At 34.1% G+C, this 26232-nt stretch overlaps 1 protein-coding gene across 1 annotated transcript; it reads right to left on the bottom strand.

The window, feature by feature from the left end:
- Positions 1-746: 746 nt before the first annotated feature.
- Positions 747-26232, bottom strand: LOC148271374 (uncharacterized). Its single transcript, XM_088241466.1, has 10 exons — positions 25973-26232; positions 21710-21832; positions 19970-20226; positions 17434-17775; positions 10625-10813; positions 7732-7894; positions 6423-6622; positions 5055-5189; positions 3184-3336; positions 747-1153 (listed from the first exon to the last, which is right to left on the bottom strand). Exons 1-10 carry the CDS (start codon positions 26105-26107, stop codon positions 1057-1059), a joined length of 1794 nt encoding a protein of 597 aa, XP_088097592.1. The 5' UTR covers positions 26108-26232; the 3' UTR covers positions 747-1056.

Raw genomic sequence — 26232 nt, 5'->3', positions numbered from 1 at the left:
TTGAGCGGGAATTTCATACTCAAAAAACAAAAAAATACAGACTAAAATGGATACAAGGTCGTTGGAACAACAGGCTTCTTTCCCCCTCCGGCAACTCCACGTGGACCGGGCCATCTTCTAGGAATTTAGCAAAAACATGTGTTTGCACTTGTGCGATACTGCGACAGTGACTAGTGACTACCGAACATCTACGAAAGCTACCCTTCGGATATTTTTATCCGTTATGCTATCCATAGTGTTGAAGTGCTTTATCTGTTTAGTTTTTTATTGTTTACTTTTTAGCACGAACACTTTACAAATTTACTATTATGCTCAATGTTTGTTTTTGTAAATTTATTGATAATTTTAAGTTGCCAGAATTTCACTCGTCCATGCACTTTGTAGCTGCAAGACGATTAGTAATCTAGCTTCAATGGGTAAATGTTATCAACTATCAAATATCCAAATTTAGTCAATGGGGTCTAGAATTCCAACCGTCCATGCGCTCAGTAGCTGCGAGACTTGTTGTTATCTAACTTCTATTTTTATAAATTTGTTTTTTATTTCATTTTTTAAAATATCACTAAAACTCTACACTCCATTGTCAAGATTTCTTATTGTCCATGCGCTCTGTAGCTGCAAGACGTGCTGGGATATTTATTTACTGTACAGCGCCCTTGAGGTGATTTTTACAAAAACGGCGCTATATAAATTATCCAAATATAAATATAAATAAATAAAATCATAATTTGTTTTTTTAAATGACATTTCGAAAAATTTTGTTGGGATTTTTTTTCAAGCTTATCATGAGGAACGTTCCTCAGAAGTTTCGTAGTCTGGCCCTGAAAACCGTGTATAAAGATAAATTAATATTAAATTATTTTCATTAGTATTTGTTCAAACTTGTACACGGAGAGGCCCATCAGAATCTTGGACTGATTACATTTGAGTCAAACTTGTGAGTAAGCATATTGAGTGGAGATAATTTCGCCTTGTAGTGGTAAACACTTAATTCTGGCTCTATTTCCCTCTCAGGACTGTTTTCTTCGCCCGCCTGGACACAGGCGAAGACCCTCATTAGTTGGTGGAAAAATCCTCTGTCTTAGGACTGGCCACGTCCGATTTGCAAGGAATTTTTTCATCTTTGATCGCGTATCTCGAACCGGGTAGTCTCCTAGAAGGAAAAATTATGGTCAGTAAGAATTGGATGCAAACGAAACTTGCGTCCATTTTTTCAAAATTTTAAAAGAGCCTCAGAAGAAAAACAAAATTGTCATATGAAAGAAAATTATCCGCTCTAAAAGATGTTGCGTTTGTTTTACATTACATTTATTATTTTATTTGATTACTAGCCTAGATAATGAAATATCAAGTAGACGAAGGTGAGCATTTTCGACACCCCGTTCTGGTCACGTTCAATCGAGGGAATAAAGCTGCCAAAGGTGCTCGCGATAGTGTACGGTGAAGATGCTCTGAAGTATTGATTAATTTGTTACAAAATAATGAAGGAGAAAACAAAACGTCAAATGCATATTTAGACACTCAAAATGCCTACCAACATACTTAGCACATTCAAAATATCAAATATATATTTTGACAATCAAAATGTCAAATACATACTAATTGCATTCAAAATGTCAAATACGTATTTTGACAATGTCAGATACGTATTTTGACGCTAAAAATGTCGAATACATATTTTGACACTAAAAATGTCAAATACATATTTTGACACTCGAAATGTCAAATGCATACTAAGCACATTTAAATTGTCAAACACGTATTTTGACACTCAAAATGTCAAATACGTATTTTGACATTAAAAATGTCGAATACAATATACTGACACTCAAAATGTCAAATACATACTAACCACATTCTAAATGTCAAATCTGTATTATGACACTCAAAATGTTGAATATATATTTTGACACTCGAAATGTTAAATGCATAATAACTTCATTTAAAATGTCAAATACATATTTTGACACTCGAAATGTCAAATGCATACTAAGCACATTTAAATTGTCAAACACGTATTTTGACACTCAAAATGTCAAATACGTATTTTGACATTAAAAATGTCGAATACAATATACTGACACTCAAAATGTCAAATACATACTAACCACATTCTAAATGTCAAATCTGTATTATGACACTCAAAATGTTGAATATATATTTTGACACTCGAAATGTTAAATGCATAATAACTTCATTTAAAATGTCAAATACGTATTTTGACACTCAAAATGTCAACTACATACTTACCACATTCAAAATATCAAATATATATTTGACTCTCAAAATGTCAAATACATACTAATTGCATTCAAAATGTCAAATACGTATTTTGACAATGTCAGATACGTATTTTGACGCTAAAAATGTCGAATACATATTTTGACACTAAAAATGTCAAATACATATTTTGACACTCGAAATGTCAAATGCATACTAACCACATTTAAATTGTCAAATATGTGTGTTGATACTCAAAATGTCAAATACGTATTTTGACACTCAAAATGTCAAACACGTATTTCGACACTAAAAACTTCAAACACGTATTTCGACACTCAAAATGTCAAATACGTATTTTGACATTAAAAATATCGAATACAATATACTGACACTCAAAATGTCAAATACATACTAACCACATTCTAAATGTCAAATACGTATTATGACACTCAAAATGTCAAACACGTATTTTGACACTCCAAATGTCAAATACATATTTTGACACTGAAAATGTCAAACATTTTGTTTTACATTTAAAAAGTCAAATACCTACTTACCACATTCAAAATGTTAGATACATATTTTGACACATTTTAAAAGTCAAATACATACTAACCACATCAAAAATGTCAAACATGTATTTTGATACCTAAAACGTCCAATACATATTTTGACACTTAAAATGACCAATAGATATTTAGACACTCAAAATGTCACACAAAGGAAACACAAACAAAAAAACTTTGGTATTTATATTTTTAGTATGGATGGATCCACAAATTTCTAAATTTCAAAAAGGTTAGTTTGTCCCTCAAAATGTCAAATACTTAATTTGACACTCAAAATGTAAAATACCTATTTTGACACTCGAAAAGTCAAAAAGGAAACCCAAACAAACAACCTTTGGCATTTATATTATTAGTATGAATGGATGCAGAAATTAATAATGAAAACACTTACGTATATTTTCTCTTATTAGCGCTGCAGTTTTTCTCCAGATGTTTGATCAGGTTGGAGCGATAGTTGGCCTTGTACGGGCAGTGCTGGCACGAGTATTTGAGATTATTCTTATGGGACAGCGAGTGGTTCCGCAGGCGGTTCATCGTACGCGCCCTGAAACCATCACATCATATTATACTCCGACTCTGCTATTCACAATACGGACATGTTAGGACTTAGCCAGTATTGTCTTGAAAACACCGAACAACAAAGACTTTGTTACCAGAACAATGTTACTAATAAACTTAAGAAATTAATGTATTTATTCAAAACAATTCGAAATATAATTAATGTACAGGAACTTTTAAAGATTTATTTTGCATTGTGCCAATCAATTTTGGAGTACGGTATAATCGGTTGGGGTGGTGCGAGTGACACAGTTTTAAATAGTGTATTCGTTGCACAAAAATCCATCATTAAAATAATACTCAGAGTCCCGATACAGACATCTACTGAAGAAATATTTCATAAATCACAACTTATGACACCAAAACAATTATACGCTAAAACAATACTCACTTATAGATTCAAACACTACTCTTACTCAAACGAAAGACATAACCCCCACAATACATCACATACAAATAATATAATCACTAGATCCTCAACACATAAACAACTTAAACAAATACAAACTAATACCACTTTCAGACAAAGGGATTTTGAGTATTATTCAATTAAAATCTATAACCTACTTCCACTATCTATTAAAGCAATTAGTAATGAGAAAATGTTCAAAAAGGCTATAAAAAAATGGATAGTGGAGCTAGGTAGAAGTAAAATGGATTGTCTCATTCGCCCATACCAATGCTGAATCAACTGCTCCACAACTGTATGGCTTATGTTAGGTTTTTGTTGTTTTCATTGTGTGTTTTGTAATATAAATAATATAGATGTATATAAATACCTTGTTTTTAAAACTGTCTGAATATTTGTTAATTATGTTTCTTTTTTAAGTGAGTCTTCTTTGTTTATTCTCAAATGTAATAAAAAAAAACTAAATTGTTAAGTGTCCTCGGCACGGGAAACCCCAGTGAGGTCACATTATTTTTATTATTAATTTATAGTTTGTAAGCGAAAAATATGAATAAATAAATAAATGATAGGGAAATATCACATACTACGAATACCGATAAAAATATAGTAAACAAATTAATTGTATTTTCAAAATCAATTTGGATATTGTGGAGAAATGTTTTCATTTATAACTTTGAAAAATAAATTATTATTAAAAAATATGTCCATACAAAACGCGACACCTTGATAGTAGGGAAATATCATAATATGCCCTTGAGTAGCATGAAAAATATATTTAAATTTGTAATTTTGAATTCCTCCAAAAACTTTTGTAGCGTGGGCCACGCCCCCAATACGTCACGATTCATGTTAATTTTCAACTTTGTTCCTAACCGTTTAAATTTTTACAGAACATTGTCACGAATCTTGAAGTCACAATTATCAATGCCAAATATGTCGCGTTTTTCTAGTAACATATTTTTATGTAATTTCTTTTTAAAATTATATATAAAATCATTCTTCACAATATCCATTTTGATTTTGAAAATACAATTATTGTTATAAATCCATTTATAATATTTGTATCATGTGATATTTCTCTATTGTGACATCAAGATTCGGGACGATGTTCTATTTAAATTTAAACGGTCACAAACATAAATTGTTAGGCCGATATCTCAATATCGACAAAGGTTTGATCAATCAATCGAATAGACAGAATGGTGAACTTCAGTGTGTCAAAAGCTCTGTAAATGCCTTGACTTTTATTTCTTAATAACTCTTTCATTTCTTTTGAAATATAAAAAGGGATTTACCTATAACCGCACTCATCACAAGCGAAAGGTTTCTCTCCAGTGTGTATGCGCTTATGCGCACGGAGCGATTCTGTGTCATAGCAACTGTAAAGGCACTGTTCGCAAGAAAACGTCTTTTCTCCAGAGTGCCTTCGCCTACAAGGAAAAAACAAAAATTAATATGGCATACGACTGACATATGTATATATATTGTGCTAGGATATAACATCACTACGATTATGATGTGTATTTTGTGGGCATCCAAAACATCACTACAATTATGACAAAAGGCATACCAAAAATATCACTACAACTATGACAAGTTTTGTAGGCATACCAAGATATCACTACAACTATGACACGAGTTTTGTAGGCACACCAAAATATCACTACAACTATGACACAAGTTTTGTAGGCATACCAAGATATCACTACAACTATGACACAAGTTTTGTAGGCATACCAAAAATATCATTACAACTATGACACATGTTTTGTAGGCATACCAAGATATCACTACAACTATGACACAAGTTTTGTAGGCACACCAAAAATATCACTACAACTATGACACAAGTTTTGTAGGCATACCAAGATATCACTACAACTATGACACAAGTTTTGTAGGCATACCAAAAATATCACTAAAACTATTACACAAGTTTAGTAGGCATACCAAGATATCACTACAACTGTGACACAAGTTTTGTAGGCATACCAAAAATATCACTACAACTATGACACATGTTTTGTAGGCATACCAAAAATATTATAATAAATAAATTACTTATAGTCCTTAAAATTTACCTTGATTAAATGACAGCTGCCAAACTAATGTCAATAGTGATGGGAAACTACGGATCACTGATCATGTACCGATCAAATCGATTTTATCAGTTTTTTCATGCAAACATGAAACTCTGTTTCCGAAAATTGATATAAAAACGCAAAAACAAGCCAATCATAGTGTGTTTAAGACAATTTTTCAGCAAAAAATAAGACATTTATACTTTTTTCATGAACAACACCAAACTAATTATTTTTTTATTCAATCAATTTGTACCATCTCTAACGTTTTTGCAAAATGATGTAACCTTTTAAGAATGTCGTTAAAAACTAATTAACCTAAGTTTATTTTAGTTTTTTTTTGGTTTTTATTTATGTTGATTTATATGTCAAGCATTGTATTAAAAAAATTAATTAACACGCCAGATACAAATGATTTTTCGTGTGTCAATATAAATAACTCCTTAGACGTTGCTACAAAGTTATGTTGTCAGTTTTTATGACAATTGTCATTCTACTCGAGCTATATTTTAAGGACAATAAGTGATTTTTTCCTAACAGAAGCCGCTAGTTGTAAATACAGAAACGCGCGGGCGCACTCACAGGTGTATCTTGAGCGTGTACTTGGCCGTGAAGGTGTTCCCGCACAGGTGGCACGCGTAGGGCCGCTCGCCCGAGTGGCGCCGCATGTGCGAGCGCAGGTCGTGCACGGTGCGCGTGCGGTACACGCAGCGGTCGCACGCGAAGGGGCGCTCCTCGCGGTGCGTGTGCACCACCGTCACGTGCTTCAGCAGGTTGGACTTCTGGGGAGGAAACAAAGCGGCTATCTTAATATTGGCAGTATGCACGAGGCATAGGTTCTTTCACACACAGTAAAACCTCGTTTTTACGTTCCTCCATTTTACGTCTTCCCGTTTTTTACACCGAAATGTTCAGGACCCACTTTTCTTCATACATTCTTATACAAATATTCCCCCAATTAACGTTTTTCATAACCCCGATTTTACATTTAAAATTTTTCGGAATTCATTTGATGTGTCAAAAAGCCAAAATTATTTATTATATATACGGCCTACGCCAATTACAACAGTTACATGAAGAAACATAAATGCAAGAAACTGAACAAAAAGAACATAAAACTATTTAGCAAAGACAAACAAGGGCAAAACAATAATTATATGCAATATATTCATAAAAACGAAAGATCTAAGACTTCGAGCTAAACCATGCCAATCCAACTTCATCCCACACTGTTTAGTCGCGAAGAGATCTACGAAAAGCCGGAAGATCTATCCCAAAGAATTCCAAGTCGTGTGATGAATTGACTAATCTACACATTCTGGACATTGGGGCATAAAAACCAAAGTTGCTCTTAGAAGATTTTATAAACAGCAGATTTTGACTTCTGGTGACACGGTTGGGAACATGAAAAGAAATTGATCGCAACAGAGATGGGACATCACTTAAAGCATTCAGTATTTTGAAAATGCATATAAGGTCCATCTCGGTTCTACGTCTCTCCAATGAAGACAGATTAAGAGATTGCTCTATTTCAAAATAGGAATAATTACCCCTTTGTAATCCGAGCAACCATGCCACTTTTCTTAGAAAACGGTGTTGGACAGACTCGATATGGTCAATATGAATCCTGTAGAATGGAGACCAAATAGGAGAAGCGTATTCTAGATGGGGTGGAACTAGTGAGCAATAAAGAGTGTTGATGGTATTGATATTTTCGTCGGTCGCAATAATGATGCCGCGGCCCGCGCGCCGCCGCCGCGCCACGCGAATGAAGAATAAGAAAAGGTAAATAACTAATAAAGGATAAATTATTGTCTTAATTAATTAATATTAATAAATTATGGTTTAGGTTGAATATATTCAAAGCAGGTGCAGTGCTCTGTTTAGATACCTGAGAAAATGCCATCGCGCAGTGCTCGCACACGTGCGGTTTCTCTCCCGTGTGCGTGCGCGTGTGAGCCTGGAGGTCCTTGGACGTGTAGAAGCCCTTCTTGCACACGCCGCACACGTGATCCCGCCTGTTCTCGTGCTTGTGCGATATGTGCCGTCGCAATCTGTGACAAAAGTTCATACTCTAGAGAAATCGAAAACATCTATGCTCTAAATTTGTCGCAATAGAGAGGGAAAACTTTTTTTGATAAGGGAATATAGAAGTCTAGGCATTAACAGGGCTTATGACCTGTCACTGGCTGGTTTAAATGGCCACTTTACACACTGTATAACATTCGTCATTTTGCCCATGTTTACACATCCACATATTTTGACCATGCCAAATACATATTTTGACACCGAATATGTCAAATATATATTTTTACATTTAAAATGTCAAATACAACACTCAAAATGCAAAATATAAATATTTTGACACCCAAAATGTCAAACACACATTTTGACAATAAAAATGCCAAACACAACATTCGAAATGTCAAATACATATTTTGTCACCCAAAATATCAAATGCATATTTTGACTTTCAAAATGTCAAATACATATTTTGACATTCAAAATGCCAAATACATATTGCGACATCCAAAATGTAAAACACATTTTGATATTCAAAATGCTAAATACAACACTCAAAATGTCAAATACATATTTTGACATTCAAAATGCCAAACACATATTTTGACATCCAAAATGTCAAACACATTTTGATATTCAAAATGCTAAATACAACACTCAAAATGCCAAATATATATTTTGACATCCAAAATGTCAAATACATATTGTGACACTCAAAATGTCAAACATATATTGTGATATTCAAAATGCTAAATACAACTCTCAAAATGCCAAATACATATTTTAGCACCTAAAATGTCAAATACATATTTTGATACTAAAAATGTCAAATATTTATTTTGACATTCAAAATACAACACTAAAAATGCCAAATACATATTTTGACACCGAATATGTCAAATATATATTTTGACATTTAAAATACAGCACTGAAAATGTCAAATACATATTTTGACACCGAACATGACAAGTATATTTTTACATTTAAAATGTCAAATACAACACTCAAAATGCAAAATGTAAATATTTTGACATCTAAAATGTCAAACACACATTTTGACATTGAAAATGCCAAATACAACATTCGAAATGTCAAATAAATATTTTGACACCCAAAATGTTAAATGCATATTTTGACTTTTAAAATGTCAAATGCATATTTTGACTTTTAAAATGTCAAATACGACACTCAAAACGCCAAATACATATTTTGACACCCAAAACGTCAAATACATATTTTTACATTCAAAATACAAGACTAAAAATGCCAAATACATATTTTGACACCGAACATGTCAAATATATATTTTTATTTATTTATTTATTTATTTACGGACAAAGTCCATTATAAACATTACAATTAAAAGAAATTTTTACAAAGGAATAAAAAAATATAAGGAACAGAAATAAGCAGCAAAGACAGATGATAGATTTTTTAGATTAAGTAAAAAGCATAGGCTAACTATACAGATTCTTTAGCTGATTTGTAAAGAAAGACATCCTTACACCATAAAAATCAAGATCTTGATGATCGTTCACCCGCCTGATCATTCTGGGCAAAGGCGACTGTGCACCATAATTGGTCCTGTAGTGACCGAGGAAAAGCATTTCATTATTTCTTAGTCTACGGGTGGGAACGTTAAAAAGAATCTTTTGCAAAATTTCAGGGGCATCAATGAGACAGTTCATAATTTTATACATGCAGATTATATCTGCAATGCATCTGCGTTTTTCAAGACTTGATATGCTTAAAAACCTCTCCATATCAGAATATGAATAGTCTCCTCTTTCCAATCCCATCTTTCATGCAATTTTCTTATAAAACGATGTTGAACTGATTCAAGGCGCTTGATATGAACAGCATAATGAGGGGACCAGATTACAGATGCATATTCAAGAATAGGGCGAACTAAAGAGCAATAAAGTGTTTTAAGTGTAAGCATACTTTGGAAATCAGACGTAGTTCTATTAATAAAGCCTAAAATTTTTAAGGATCTGTTTACTATATTATCAAAGTGTTCCAGAAAAGTTAGTTTATTATCTAGGATCACTCCAAGATCTCTTATAGAGGTGACAATCGAAAGAACTTGGCCATTAAGTTTATAATCAAAAATAAAAGGATGTTTACATTTATGGTATGAAATAATTTTGCATTTATCGATGTTTGCATTTATTTTTTACATTTAAAATGTCAAATACAACACTCAAAATGCAAAATATTTATATTTTGACATTCAAATTGTCAAACACACATTTTGAGATTAAAAATGCCAAATACAACATTCGAAATGGCAAATACATATTTTGTCACCCAAAATGTCAAATGCATATTTTGACTTTCAAAATGTCAAATACAACACTCAAAATGCCATATACATAATTAGACATTCAAAATACAACACTCAAAATGCCAAATACATTTTTTGACATCTAAAATGTCAAATACATATTTTGACATTCAAAATGTCTAATACATATTTTGACATCCAAAATGTCAAATACATATTTTGACATCCAAAATATCAAATACATATTTTGACACCCAAAATGTCAAATACATATTTTGTCACCCAAAATGTCAAATGTATATTTTGACTTTCAAAATGTCAAATACAATTTTTAAAATGGCAAATACATATTTTGAAACCGAACATGTCAAATATATATTTTTACATTTAAAATGTCAAATACAACACTCAAAATTCCAAATACATATTTTGACACCAAAAATGTCGTACACATTTGAGACAGCAAATACTCACGTGACTTTGAGCTTGGTGCGGTAGGCGCACGCACTACACGAGTACGGCTTCTCGTCACTGTGCACGACGGCGGTGTGGTTGCGCAGCTGCGTGGTGGAGGTGGTCCGGTAGGCGCACTGAGTGCACCCGTAGGGCCGTTCTCCCCTGTGCAGCCCCTTGTGCTGGATCAGCAGCTTCATGCCGGAGCATCTGGACAAAGGAGAGCGCTTGTAGACGAGGCGGGCACCAAAATTTCAATATTATTTTTATCGGTTATAGGCAGGTAGCCTTTGCTGATGCGCCTATATCACGTATAATGCCTTTTGTCTAAGTTCTTCTTCCTTCAAAAAAGCATCCAAACTACCCGGCTGGAAAGGAAGTTTATCTTGGGATTGAGGATGATACAGCTTCCAGTTATGACCCCGTATATTTGTGTTGGGATTTAATTAATACATCTCGTGCAGGGGGCAGTCATAGTAATTACTAGTAAAAATAATGTCGATCAAAGCTTCTTTTTATTTTTTTTTTACAATGTACATAAAAGGTAAAACAGTATTAAAAAAATAAAGAATAATATGGTATTATCACTCGGGAGAAATATCAGATTCAACCTACTCTACGAATAAAAGATTTTTTTAAAGATTCTCCTAGTGTTTATATAAACTCTTATAATTAATATTTTCATTCATTATTTTCGTTTCGAAAATAAGGTCTTTCGAAAACGACCGTTTCGTAAGTTGGTAATAAATTTTGTCACAGAAGTTCACGAGTAATGTATTCATTTTAATGTTGGTAATGCCACAGGCCACAGATAGAAATATAAGGAGAGTTGTCTGTGCATACTATCTTAAGCCCCTCCCTTACCCACTCCACACTCCAGCTCCAGGCACTGACAGATGAAAGTGAAAACGGATTACATCTTACATCTCGAATTTCTTTTATTATTTTATGGTTTTCAACCTCTTCTAAATATCAATTTATTATGATAATGATAAATTGAACTATCAATTTATCATGAAAATTATAAATCACAACTCGTGGCGTTTGATAAGTGACAGGACGCCGTAAATGTAAACAAACGACACATAGAAAAAGGAAGCTATCTACAATACTCAAAAATCGCACTTTTCCCTCTTTCCAATTGTTCCAAGAAGCTAAACTTTTAGACCTAAGACAAATATATTGTATCAATGTTTAAAATATATATTTAGGAACCATAATTTATTTACAAGTAATTCAAATAGATCAAGCCAAAGAAGGAATCGTGTGTTAGAAATACCACATTGTAAACGAGGCATGTATATTTTATAGGTCCAAAAATTTTTATTCTTTTTTTACTGATTATATTTAATTGATTCCAAACTTTCAAAATTTTCTTCTTTTAAAAAACACGCACTATCCTGGATTCAAACTAAAGATATGAACTCTTTTTTTCTATGATTTATTTTGTTGCCCTTTAATAATAAGGAATATTTTTGTGTTTTTTTTTAATATTTTTTATTTCCTTTTTAATTACTATAAAAAAATACCATATAATCTTTTACAGAATAAATATATTTTTTTTTTACGTTACACAAAAATATTATAACTGTCCTTTATTTTTTTACGAGCAAAAATTCATTAACATTTTCTAGTATACCCACAGACAGGCCATGCCTTTGTGGCATTTTTTGTTTACTATTTTTACTATTAATATGTATTTCATTGCTATGTAATTATGCTTTTTTTTTTTATTCTCTGTTTTACTACTTATGTTTATTGTAAAAAAACAAAAAAATTGAAATAAAAAAATAAATTTAAATATTTAAAAAATACTCTATAAAATCTATGGACATTGATGAAAAAAAATCCGATGACGTCACAAAACATCCGAGGATGTCACAAAACATCCGAATACGTCATACTTAATGACGTCAGGAATTGTTTTCATTTTTGGCACCATTCAAATGACTAGACTTTAATCCCTTATATCTCCCTTATTTCTTAACAGATTTTAATAAGAATAGTACCGATAGGCTTGTGATTTTTTAGGTTAATTTATTAGCTAATAAAAAATCCATGATAATTGCCCATTGCCCATTACATAGCAATGAAATACATATTAACAGTAAAAATAGTAATCAAAAAATCCCACAAAGGCACGGCCTGTTCGTGGGTAGACAAGAAATGTTTATGATTTTTTTGCTCCTATAATAAATAGACGGGTATAATATTTTTGTGTAATATAAGAGAAAAGAAAATATTCTGTAAAAGATTGGAAGGTACTTTTTTATTCGATAGTAATTAAAAAGGGAAATAAAAAATATTAAAAAAACATAGAAATATTCCTTTTTATTAAAGGGTAAAAAAATATATCAAAGAAAAAAAGAGTAAATATCTTCATCTCTGTTGTAATATGTTAATGTTAACAGCTCCCCGGGGAGTTGAATCCAGTCCTTGTCTACAAAAAATTGGACAAACTCAAAATATTGTTGATAAATCCACCTGGTCCATGAAGAAGTATAGAAATTGAAAAGATAAAAATTCAATGTGAAATAATTCAATTAGATGAATCTCACCCGCATAAATAAAGGTTTCAGCTCTTTAACTTCACAAACATCAACAGATGAAAGAATCGAAGTAATATAGATGCTCAAATATGGGCAGAATGGTGAATGTTACACAGTGTGTAAAGTGGCCACTTAAACCAGCCAATAACAGGTCATAAGCCCTGTAGACGCCTTGACTTCTATATTACCTTCTTTAAATGTTTTTCTTTTCTGTTGCAATATGTAAAAATTAATATCTTTAGTTTGAATCCAGGATAGTGCGTGTTTTTTAAAGGAAGGAAAATTTTGAAAGTTTGGGATTAATGAAATATTATCAGTAAAAAAGATTTTAAAAAATTTGGGGTTATAAAATATGCATGTCTCTGTGCTAGCCTCGTTTTGCAATGTGCTATTTCTAGCACACGATTCCTTCTTAGACTTGATCTATTTGAATTACAGTAAAACCTTCTTTTTACGTTTTTCAAGAGAGCAAGAAAATAAAGTGTAAAACTGAGGAAAACGCTAAAGTGAGGAAATGTAAAATGTATGAAAAAAATAGGAATTACATAAAAATAAAATTAATTTGCTACACTATAGTGTACGTATACTTCCAGAAAAATTGAAAACGGTGATAAGTGGAAATTGACAATATTTTTTTATAACTATTTTCAATGATTTCACTAAAAATATTTTTATATTTTTCAAACAATATTATGCAATCTGTTTTTTTTTTATTATTTAAAAACGGCGTGTTAAAATTATTTTATGTGTGAATAAAAAAAAAAACTAAAATAGAATTTTGAATTTGCACAAAATAACATAAAATATTTTTTCCCCTAAATGTTGGGAAATTTTATTTATACGGTATCACTTTTTAGGCTAAATTAGCAGTTCATAATGGAGTTCTGGTACCAACCCTAATGTATGGAAGCGAAGCATGGAGTTGGAAAAAAAGGGACGAAAGTAGACTGAATGCTGTTGAAATGCGATCCCTCAGGCGAATGTGCGGAAAAACAATGTATGATAGGTGCCCTAATGTCGAAATTAGAGCAGAATGCAAGGCTGAGTTAAGCATTATCGACAAAATTAAGAAAGGTCTTTTGCGATGGTTCGGTCATGTGGAGCGAATGAATGATGAAAGAACGGCTAAAAAGATTTATGATGCGAATGTGTCTGGTTGTAGAAGTCGAGGAAGGCCGAGAAAGACATGGCATGATCAAGTACAACAAATTCTTGAAAGTGGTCATGTGAAAAGTCGGAATAATCGACGTGCGTGCATGAGAAGATGTATGAATGTGAAGGAAGCAAAGGAAGTGTGCCAGGACAGAGTGGTGTGGCGTTCTATCCTCTCTGCCTACCCCTCTGGGGAAATGGCGTGATGGTTAGTTAGTTAGTTAGTTACTTTTTTTTCTATGGCATCACTAAAAACAACTCATATAGATCGCGGCTTTTTAGACCATCTTTTTTTATAGGTTTAAATATTTATTTTGGTATGTTTTAAACATCGCAATTCAATGATATTAAAACTTTATTGTTCCTAAACGTTTGTCAACTGCGTATCATAATTTGTACAAGTCAACATGACGTTTTTGTGCAAATGAAAACTAAGACTAACCCTAAAGGAAGACACTTAAACTAAAAGGTCAATTACAATGCATCTGCTTTGAATTTAGGTTAAGACAATAATTTATCCTTTATTAGTTGTGTACCGGTTTTTATTCTTCATTCGCGTGGTTCACGCGGTGGCGTGCGGGCCGCGGCATCATTATTACGACATTAAGCTTTTTTGACACATCAAATGAATTCCGGAAATTTTTAAACGTAAAACCGGGGTTATGAAAAATGTAAAAAACGTTAATATTTGTATGAGAATGTATGAAGAAGAACGGGTCCTGAACATTTCGGTGTAAAAAGCGGGAGAACGTAAAATAGAGGAACGTAAAAACGAGGTTTTACTGTACTTGTAAAGACAGTGGGGTTTTGGTCCCAACACTTGTCAGGCAGGAACGGGTTAAAGGAAATGAATAAATGAGTACTTACTTATATATAAAACCAAGGTTGTGGAAAATGTAAAAAACGTTAATTGGGGGAATATTTGTATGAGAATGTATGAAGAAAAATGGGTCCTGAACGTTTCGGTGTAAAAAGCGGGAAAACGTAAAAATCGAGGAACGTAAAAACGAGGTTTTACTGTACTTGTAAATCATAACATTAAGAATAGCCCAGAAGGAGCGTAGAATCATATTTGAATACATCGGACTGTGTCCAAAAATGCCCCTACTATGCCCCAATTTCGCCGCGCGCATTTGTAATGTCGCCGCGTAATGTTGCACGATGGGGAAAAATATAATAATAACACAACTGTAAGGTAAAAAAAGCATTTTGTTAATATCCTTAAAATTTTTTTGTGTACGCGGAAATATCGATTGACACAACAGAGTAGATAAGCAAAGGGTCATTTAAAAAGAGTAATTTAATTATAATTATGAACTTTAAACTTAAAATATAAAACAAAATTTATTTAACATAAAACGGATGTTTTTATATCATGTTAAATAATATTTGATGTTTTAAAGATAATGTCGGTCAAATGTCCACCACAGAGTTGTTTAATCCGAGGTCCAATTTTCATTAGTTCTCTCATTATATGAGCAAAGTAGGGTAAAAACAATTTATTACCCTGGCAACACTAACGAAACGTCCATTTGGATTTTTTCGACAATCTGACAGATGTAAAAATAATTCAATTTTTAAGTAATGCATTTGCTACATACACATGAATTTGCTAATTACACATGAAATGTGATCCCATCCTATTTCTTTAAGATACTAGCAGAATTTTTATACTTTAAAAGGACACAACACGGCATAGTTGAATTCAAACCAGGAGTTGCGTACTGACGTCTACAAAGAAACTAATCAAAACGTAAACCAAGTCAAAACGTAAACCTTCTCATTTTTGAGTAGTTGAGTCGCCTTCTGTTTGATGTGCGTATGCGGTTTCTGGACTATTCTTAATTCTATGGTTAAGACAATAATTTATCCTTAATTAGTTGTGTTGCCGACGTAACGCGGCCTATGTCAACTTGGCGGCCCTTTCTGGGGCCTTTCAATATAATTTAGCATAGGAACTTCAGTATGTGTAAGCGAGGTACTACCTCCCCAATAAAGACCGGTATTTGTCGCTTTCGGGGGTGGTCATCGCCATACTGAAGCATGTATAGACTAGGAATCATGTAATGTAATATTAGTGTCTGCCTACTATGTTATTTAATATAAACTGTTCATTATTCTGTATGAATGTTGATCACCGCGCGTTCGGCGGGGAACTGCGGCCGGGTAGCGGGAGGGGGGCGCCCTTATACGTGGCGCGAGAGAGACCGATAGAGTGGGCGAATGTGCTCGCTATCTCTCTCGCCGCGTGATCGGTCAACCTAGTACCGCCCGCTATTGGCCTAGCACCGCCGCCGCACGGCAAAATGTATTGTATATATAGCCCCGCCGGGCAAATAATAAATCAGTCAACTCGTCACGCTACTAAGGGCTTTTACTCTCCACCTCGTCTCCCTGCCTCGCTTCAAACCGGACCTCACCGCCACCTGGAATATTCGACCGCCGCTACCCCCTGGACTTGGAACTCGGATACTCTTTGGATTGGATTTTGGACCCCGGATAATTTGGACCCTTGGCTACTTTCCCGGAACACACCCCGCCGTTCCCGCCGACGGAGAGATACCGGCCTTACAGCCCGGTTGCCTGCTTCAGGATTGCGGCCGCCAGTGCTACTCACTAGCGACCCCGCAAGGGATCTCTAGGCAGCGATACCTCCCCCGGAGCTTATCGTTCGTCGGCCGAGGCCCGCCTACGCCCGGCCACTCTGCTTCGACATCAGCACCTACGGTATACAGTTCTTGTGACGGGCGCGATTGCTACGGAAGCCAGTGATCCGCCGCGTCTGTTACAAGTTGTTTACCGGTTTTATTCTTCATTCGCGAGGCACACGCGGCGGCGGGGGCCGCGGGATCATTATTACGACATTTAGTTTTTTTTGACACATCAAATGAATTCCGAAAATTTTTAAGCGTATAACCGGGGTTATGAAAAATGTAAAAAACGTTAATATTTGTATGAGAATGTATGAAGAAGAATGGGTCCTGAACATTTCGGTGTAAAAAGCGGGAAAACGTAAAATGGAGGAACGTAAAAGCGAGGTTTTACTGTACTTGTAAAGACAGTGGGGTTTTGGTCCCAACACTTGTCAGGCAGGAACGGGTTAAAGGAAATGAATAAATGAGTACTTACTTATATTCGCACTCGTCGCACTGAATGTACCGCTCCCCCTTGTGCTCGACTATGTGATTTTTGACCTCTCTAAATTTGCTACATCTGAATTCGCAGACCGTGCATTTGTAGCAACCCGAGCCGGTCCGCCTCGCGTCGCCGTCTTTTGTTTCTGCGTCCGAGGTTTTATCTGAACGCTGTTCCGGGACCGCGGCGCCGACGCCCTTCCGCTGCTTGGCCAGCCCGTCGACGTACGCCTCCAGTTGGACCAACGTGAGAATCGCTTCGAGGTGCACTTTGTAGAGATGTTTGGAGATCATGTTGAAGGATTTGAATATCTCGTGGCATTTCGGGCACTCGAATCTGTACCAAGAGCAAAAAAGCAATTTTTGAGATTTTCCAAATGTTTGTAGATTTAATAAAATAAATTTATACATACGCCCAATGGGCATTTTTAAGGACATATTTATACATAGAAAATTATTATAAAAAAAGTAGAAAGACACAATGGTATATAGTAGACTCGGTGGGAGTGGAAGCGGGAGAGAGGTGTTTATAATTGAATTTGATTCAGTGATCGTTTGAAAGAAGACAACTTGTTATCGAAGAAATCAAGACTGGTATGTTTGTTGGCAGACCTGAGAATTCTGGGCATAGGGGAATGAAAACCATAGTTAGTTCTATGGTTATCGGTATGAAAGAGTAAGTTTTGTCTGAGGTTTCTAGTTGGGATATTTAAATATTATTATTAGCTAAATTTTATAAATATAAACGTATTGTTTTTAACCACCTATTTTTGTTCTACTGACCAGTTTCAAAGCTATACAAGCTTCTTTATCAAGGTATACTTGACTAATGAATTCTATCCTATTTAATTCCATCAGTATTATGCTACACAGATAAAACAACAACAACAAACCATCGCGCTGTTTCCTCGTAGGGGTAGGCAGAGAGGATAGAACACTGTCTTTGCATACATATCTCGCTTCCTCTTCATTCATATATCTTCTCTAGCACGCGCGCCGATTATTACGACTTTCAACATGTCCGTCTTCAAGTATTTGTTGGATTTGATCATGCCATGTCTTTCTCGGCCTTCCTCTATTTCTGCAACTCACTGTATTCCCATTGTAAATATTCTTAGCCATACTTTCGCTGTCCATTCGCTCCACATATCCAAACCAACGCAGAGCTCCTTTCTTGATTTTGTCTATAATGCTTATCTCAGGCTTACACAATGTACTGATATCAACATTTGCGCATCTATCGTACATAGTTTTACCACACATTCGCCCGAGAGATTGCATGTCGACAGCATTCAGCCTACTTTCATCCCTGTTTTTCCAAGTCCATACTTCGCACCCATACATCAAGGTCGGGACCAGGACTCCATTGCGAACTGCTAATTTTGCCTCTTGCGATATCACTCTGTCTTTGCATACTGACCTCGCTTCCTCTACATTCATACATCTTCTCATGCACGCACGCCGATTATTCCTACTCTTGACACGTCTTTCTTCAAGTATTTGTTGGACTTGATCGTGCCATGCCTTTCTCGGTCTTCCTCGTTTTCTACATCCAACAACATTGGCATCGTAGATCCTTTTAGCCGTTCTTTCGCTGTCCATTCGCTCCACACGTCCAAACCAACGCAGCACCCCTTTCTTGATTCTGTGGATAATGCGTGTCTCAGCCTTACACAGTTCACAAATCTCGACATTTGTGCACCAACCATACATCGTTTTACCACACATTCGCCTGAGGGATGGCATTTTGACAGCATTTAACCTAATTTCATAATCATATGGAACTAACAAATTAAGTCATTTGTCTTTTAAGGATGGCAAGCGTAATTTGAGATGGATTCACTCAAAACTAGACAGGAGAGGACTAAAATAAATATTCAACAATGTTTGAGTATGTCCAAATGCTTTCAGACTGGCTGGAATTCCTCCCTAGGGAGTTATTTGTATTTAAATTTATTTCAAATGAGATAGAAAACATTTTTGAGAAGGGAATATGGAAGTATAGGCATTTACAGGGCTTATGACCTGTGATTGGCTGGTTTAAGTCCCTCCCTTCCCAAAAATGTATTCCCTCTCTGTTGAAATAAAAATAAATATTGATTATTATAAAATATTAATTATTTTTTTCTAATTATGAATCGCTTTTTTAAATCCTAAAATTTCCAAGTTGTCTAATTTTAACACTTTATTATCTGGAAATATCTTAAAATTTGTAAAAAATAGGGCTAAAATATGTATCACAATTAGTTTGAAACCAAGTCATAAAATTAGTGAAAATAATTATCTAAAAATATTTTTTAATTTGTTAAAAATAATGCTAGAAAATTGGTTAAAATTTGTATCAAAATAAGTTTAAAACCGTGGCTCAAAATCAGTTTAAAACAAAAGAATTAAAGAAATACAATTTTTCAAATTTAAACGGATTTTTTATACTGTGTATAAAGACGTTCATTTACACCAACCAATGACCCACCATAAGCCCTGTAAATGCCTAGAAATATTATCCATCTACTCAAAAACAACCTTCTTACATTTTCCTCTCAGTTTTGTCCCGGGAAGACGACGTTTTGATGAAGATTTTGGCCTTTTTCTTCCTCTCCTTGGCGATGACCTGCTCCAGCATCTCGTCCTCGGAGGCCGGCCCCGACGACGGGGCGTAGTCGTCGTCGGGGGGCTCCGACTTGACGCACGCGTCGCTGTCGCCGCCGCCCTCCGATTTGACGCACTCGTCGGTTTCTATTTTCACGTCGTCCATCGCGACCGGCTCCAGCTTCGGAGCGTTTGCAGCCTGGAAATAGCAAAATTACATGTAGATCATCGGCGAGCGCGCATGGGTGAAGTGGCGGCGTAATGTTGCCAAACCGCGAACAATACATTATCATAACGCAAATATAAAAAATTTTGTATTATGTTACGTTATGTTGTACCACAAAAAATATCATACTGACCTGACTATAAAAAAAAACAGGTACTAATAAGGCAAACGTAAAAAAAAACATTAAATAATCATTTATTAATTGAGTTAAATTCGTACAGTTTATTTTCATACAAAGGCTTATTAATAGAAAGCCGGGTAAAAAATGTGACTACCCTGGCGGTACTTACAAATTGTCCGCCTTGTTTTATCCAACAATCTGACAGACAGTAAAATAATCAAATTCTTAAATAATATTATTTGTGAATTTGCTACTTACACATGAAATGTGATCCCGCCCTATTCCCTTTTAATCCCAGCAGTATTTTGACACTTAAAAACGACACAAAACGGCGTAGTTGAATTTAAATCGGCAGTTGCGTACTAAGCGACGTCTACAGAGTAACTAATGGCCAAAACGTAAAATTACTCATTTATGAGTACTTTTGCTGGCTTCAGTTTGATGAGCATACGCAGTTTCTGGACTAATAAGACTTCCCATATTCCCTTCTCAAAAATGTTTTCCCTCTCTGTTGAAATAAATTTAAATTCTGTAGTAACGATCAACGAATTATTTGCAAAAGCTACTTATGCTAATGATCTGGTGTTTATTCATTTTATATTTTTTATATCTTTTGTATGCTAACATACATACGTGTATATATATTTCTTGTTATTTGTCTTTTTATACCTATGTTTCAATATTGTTTTTTAGTTTTTAATTTTTGTATATCTAACTAGCTCATTATATTGTTATATTGTAAAAGGCACTTGTGCCGTATAATAAATAAATAATATCAAACACATATAAGACATAATAACATCATCATTCCCTTCCCGCACCTAATGGTCCATAGGGCACTGCATTGGTACACTAATCGCAGCGTATCTTGATCCTTTTTGTTGCATGAAGGTAAGATGATCGTAATGTGTAAATGGGGGCTAAATTTCTAACTGTCTATGCGCTCTGTAGCTGCAAGACGTCCCGTAATCTAGCTCCTATCTGTTATAATTTTTGATTGATCTTAATTGAAAACGAGGAACTAGAATCCCAACCGTCTATGCGGTATGTAGCTGCAAGACGTACTGGGATATTTATTAATTGTACAGCGCCCTTGAGGTGATTTTCACAAAAATGGCGATATATAAATTATCCTACTATATATATATGATCAGCCTTATGCTTCGGGTACCAGTCCAGGGACTATGAAATATTCTAGTGTGAAAACACCCTTTAAATAAATATTTCATGCCAACCACGTCGGGAATCGAGCCCGAGACCTCTTGCATGGTTGGCAAACACGCGAACCATTACGCCACCAGGCCGACGAAACCGATGACCTTGCGATGTACTTACGAGAGCTCTAGACCGCAGCACCGAGTCGGCCCTCTCACACTTGAGCTTGAAGTTATAAGCTCGGAGAGTTTCGAGAGAGCATTCTTCGCAAACCTTCTCCCCCAAGCCGTCCTCTGACTCCAACTGAAACAAATCAAAGTTTATATTCACCGTCATCATCATTATTGTACATAGGGCACTGCATTAATAACTCAATCAGTTTTGGAATATGGGATAATTGGATGGGGATGTGCAAATGACACACTGATCAAGCAAATAATAATTGCACAAAAAGCTTTAATAAAAATTATCTTTAGAGTCCCAATCAGAACTAGCTCCCTCGGTATATTTGGAAATCTTAATGTCAAATCTATAAAACAACTTTATGTAAAAACTCTGTTACTATACGCACGTAAACATTATTCTCTACCTTCCGTTACAAATACAAGAGTTGCTGGATACTCCACCCTGATGCTGCAAAAATATAACAACCTTCGGTCAAAGAGGATTGGCCTACTACTCGGTTAAAGTGTACAATCTACTGACATTGTCCATAAGGACAATTAGTAAGTTCTCACAATATAAAATTGCTATTAAGAAATGGATAGTGGAGGTGGGTTGCGCACGGATCGATGAGTGGATCAAGCCAAACAGGTAAAATGTGCGCACTGTTTATGTAATTTGTTCTATTGGTCTATATAAATTGGTTATGTTTTTTATGATTATTTTAGTTTATATTGTTTATTATGTTAATGATAATTAGGTTAAATGGATTAATTACGTTTTTTTTATTGTTATTATTATGTTAACTTTGTTAAATAGTTAATTTAAGGCATGTTTCACATTTGTAAAAATTTTCCCTCGGCAAGGGACCAGTGGCAAGCCGTGATTTATTTTATAGGTAATCTATTAAAAATTATCATTAATTTGTACTACATATAAGTACTAACATGACATGTAGGTAATGTAATTATAAATGACTTTTTTTGTGGTTCTGTGAAAATCAACTCAAACGACAATTATTATAAACCACGCGATAAACGTAGCTTTATTCTACACTATTTTAATACAATACTTGTACAAAAGTTTATTAACAAATACCACAATGACATTCCGCAGATATTTCCATTATGATCTGTCATTGACAGTACTGTCAGGACTTAAGCACTGGCCGATTTCTTTTAAAATGAATAATGCCTAAAATGGCCACTGCGAACGCCACCTGTCCTACGTGATACATAATATGTCGACGGTATCCCATCAAAGAAAAATAGTAGTTTCCAAATAGAGAATCTTCTAAAAATATTTGTAATCTGCAAGTTTGTTTTAGTACCAAAAAAGCCGACTTGGGTTAAAGACGAAAAATACAGTGTACTTTTTTGTATGGAAGAATAAGCTGAGGTAATCGGCTAGTTTCATCGTTCAGTAAGAATGGGCTGGGCGCCGGCGCTGGGCGCACTTCTTAGATATTTTTTTGTAGAAAGATATAAACGGTGATTTATAATAAATAACAATTACTTTATTTATTTTCCCATAAACACGGTTACTATAAATTATTATTATTAAAAGTCAAATATAATGGTAAGCTGTGCATAATCGCTTACTTTCACGATTCGCCCCTGCAAGGGACACCCCAGGGAGGGAGGGAACATTATTATGTATAAAAAAAGACTACAATCAATGTAAAAGTATAAATAAATAAGAAGCCAATTAGAATATGGGTCCTCAGTTTGGTCTCCTCATTATGTTATGCATATAAACAGTGTGGAGAAGGTCCAACACAAGTTTTTAAGATTTATATATTTCAAATTAAACATTCCAATTGAAGAGCTTAACTATAAATGTTTAATGAAGCAGTTAAAATTAATAAGTATTTTTTTATCAATATTCCTACAGAGATGAGGTAGAATTTTTTCAAATTCAGGATTATCGATATTCGAGCGTTTACACGGCTTATGACCTGTCATTGGCTGGGTTGAGTGGCCACTTTACGTTTTACAACATTCCCCATTCCGCTTATTAGCGAATATCGATACAGGTAACATTTTGATTCTTGTATATATCTTATTAAATGAGAAACCATTCACTAGCGTGTTGGAGCGCCATCTATGTATTGATATTGAAGTTAAGTATTTTTAATTAGCATATTACTTTATTTTATGTATTTAAGACTCTTCCGAGTTAAATTAAGTACTAGTAATCGCCTGCAGATGATTCTGCAATTTATTTATACTTATATTTTGACCAGATCTTATTACACAACATTATTTTTTGGTATGTGTATTTTTGTACATACACAAATCTGGGTTTCTCCCGAGGGGGAGTAGGTATATATTTTTTTATCAATATTCCTACAGAGATGAGGTAGAATTTTTTCAAATTCAGGATTATCGATATTCGAGCGTTTACAGGGCTTATGACCTGTCATTGGCTGGGTTGAGTGGCCACTTTACGTTTTACAACATTACCCATTCCGCTTATTAGCGAATATCGATACAGGTAACATTTTGATTCTTCTATATATCTTATTAAATGAGAAACCAGCCAATGACAGGTCATAAGCCCTGTAAACGCTCGAATATCGATAATCCTGAATTTGAAAAAATTCTACCTCATCTCTGTAGGAATATTGATAAAAAAATATATACCTACTCCCCCTCGGGAGAAACCCAGATTTGTGTATGTACAAAAATACACATACCAAAAAATAATGTTAATAAGTATTAGTGATAGAGGGGAAATTTCAGATTTAGCGCTGCTTTTCAAGTTATTCAATAATGTTCTTGACAGTCCCCAACTTTTAAATTGTGTAAATTTGGATGAGGGACGAGACAGAATACTTCTTTTGCTGTTGATTTGCATAGTTCAAACTATGCCAAATACTCACCTATTCCACTCATTGGAGAATTAAGGCCATAGTTTGTTCTATGCTGATCGATGAACAGTACGGCATTGTTTTTCAACCTACGAGTCGGAATATTTTTTTTTTATTTTTTTCTTATTATATTGAAAACATATTATACATAATTATATACAATATTCCCAAGGAGTTTTTTAAAAAAAAACTCATTTAGGGACATACAGATAATAATTTTTTTAGAGACGTTTTAAAATTTTAAACTATAATATTATTTAACAAAAGCAGAAAAATTAAAATTATGATATACTACAAATTAAAAAGGGTAGGAAAAATACTTGAAAATAACAGAATAAACAGAATACTAGGCATGGAAATAAATTCAAAATAATGTTTACATTATGCAATCTGGGAAAGAAAATTGAAAAAGTTTAAAAATTACATGGATGTATATATACATACTGAACTAGTACAAAATAAAATCATTTTTTTTAATTAACAAAATATGCGCACACCCAATACAGGTTAATTTTTTTTATCAAAAACGTTGAAAAAATTTAAATTATGTATACAAGCCAAAAAAAGTATATAAAAAGAAAAAAACACAAATAACATTTAAATAGTATTAAAAATTACACAGACAAGCAAAAACGGTGAAATATTAAAAGGTATATGTTCAAGATGCGCATTCTCTATAAACTAACATTATTTATTCAAAGTACTTCTGGAAAAAATAATTCTTCAATTCGCATTGAATTTTACTTGTCCCAGTAATGATGGAACATCGACTATACCATTTAGTATGCCGAACATATATATGGAGTCAATATTAGTTCTACGTTTTTGTAGACTAGAAATATTTGACATCAGCATAAGAATAATTACCTTTCTCTAGTCCGAGCATCCACGCTACTTTTCTAAGCAACCGATGTTGGCCTGATTCAATGTGATTTATGCGAATTATATTAAAAATAATAATTATATTAAAAATGGTACAAGAAAGATCTTGGTAAAATGTTTGAAACCTTTTTGTTAAAATTTAAATCAAGAAATGTTATAAATTGTATTTTTTGAGAGTTTGTTAAATTTCAAAACCGTATTCTGAAAAAAGGCATTTTATTTTAAAATTTAACTGATACACACTGAATGAATAATGTGCGACGAGTCCCATACAATACGGTTATACCAATAATTATTGCTAACATTCTTAAATCTTTCAGTTCTTTCATACAGTTATCGATGTATACGTTGAACAACCATGGTGACATTACACGTCCCGGTTTGACTCCTTAAAATGTGGAATGTTAAACCACGATATGAATAAATGTACATCACCCTTAACAAATGCCCGCTGGGTGTATTTATAAATAAATAAATATCTCCCATGAAGGTGGAAACAACAGATTTCATAAATAAAATGGCCTTACCTCGATAGCGCAAAAACTAATCAACATATCCTTCAACGACACGGGGATCTCGAGTTTCTTCTGAAATATACATTCCATGTTGTCCGAAGTCGACAGGCAGGTCCTGCAGACTTCTTCCATCTTGTCGGCGTCCATTTATAGCCGACTCGGGTATTTTCAAGTGTAATGTTCGCGATTACAGCAAAAATAATAATAACTTAGACAGGGCTCGGACATGTCAAAAGCTAAAAGTCAAAATGGCATTTAATTCCATAGAAAAT

Source organism: Micrasema longulum, unplaced genomic scaffold (genome assembly GCF_059751315.1).
Source record: "Micrasema longulum isolate JH-2025_06_02 unplaced genomic scaffold, ASM5975131v1 h1tg002908l, whole genome shotgun sequence".
Taxonomy (NCBI): domain Eukaryota; kingdom Metazoa; phylum Arthropoda; class Insecta; order Trichoptera; family Brachycentridae; genus Micrasema; species Micrasema longulum.
Note: the sequence above shows the minus strand (reverse complement) of the source record. Positions and strands in the feature narration are given on the sequence as shown.

Excerpts from the sequence above, each read along its gene's own strand:
- LOC148271374 (XM_088241466.1), bottom strand. The coding sequence starts at position 26,107 with ATGGACGCCGACAAGATGGAAGAAGTCTGCAGGACCTGCCTGTCGACT. Across the intron at positions 20,227-21,709 it reads TGCTGCGGTCTAGAGCTCTC|GCTGCAAACGCTCCGAAGCT; the intron begins GTAAGTACATCG and ends TGCTATTTCCAG. Across the intron at positions 3,337-5,054 it reads TGTGATGAGTGCGGTTATAG|GGCGCGTACGATGAACCGCC; the intron begins GTAAATCCCTTT and ends TGATGGTTTCAG.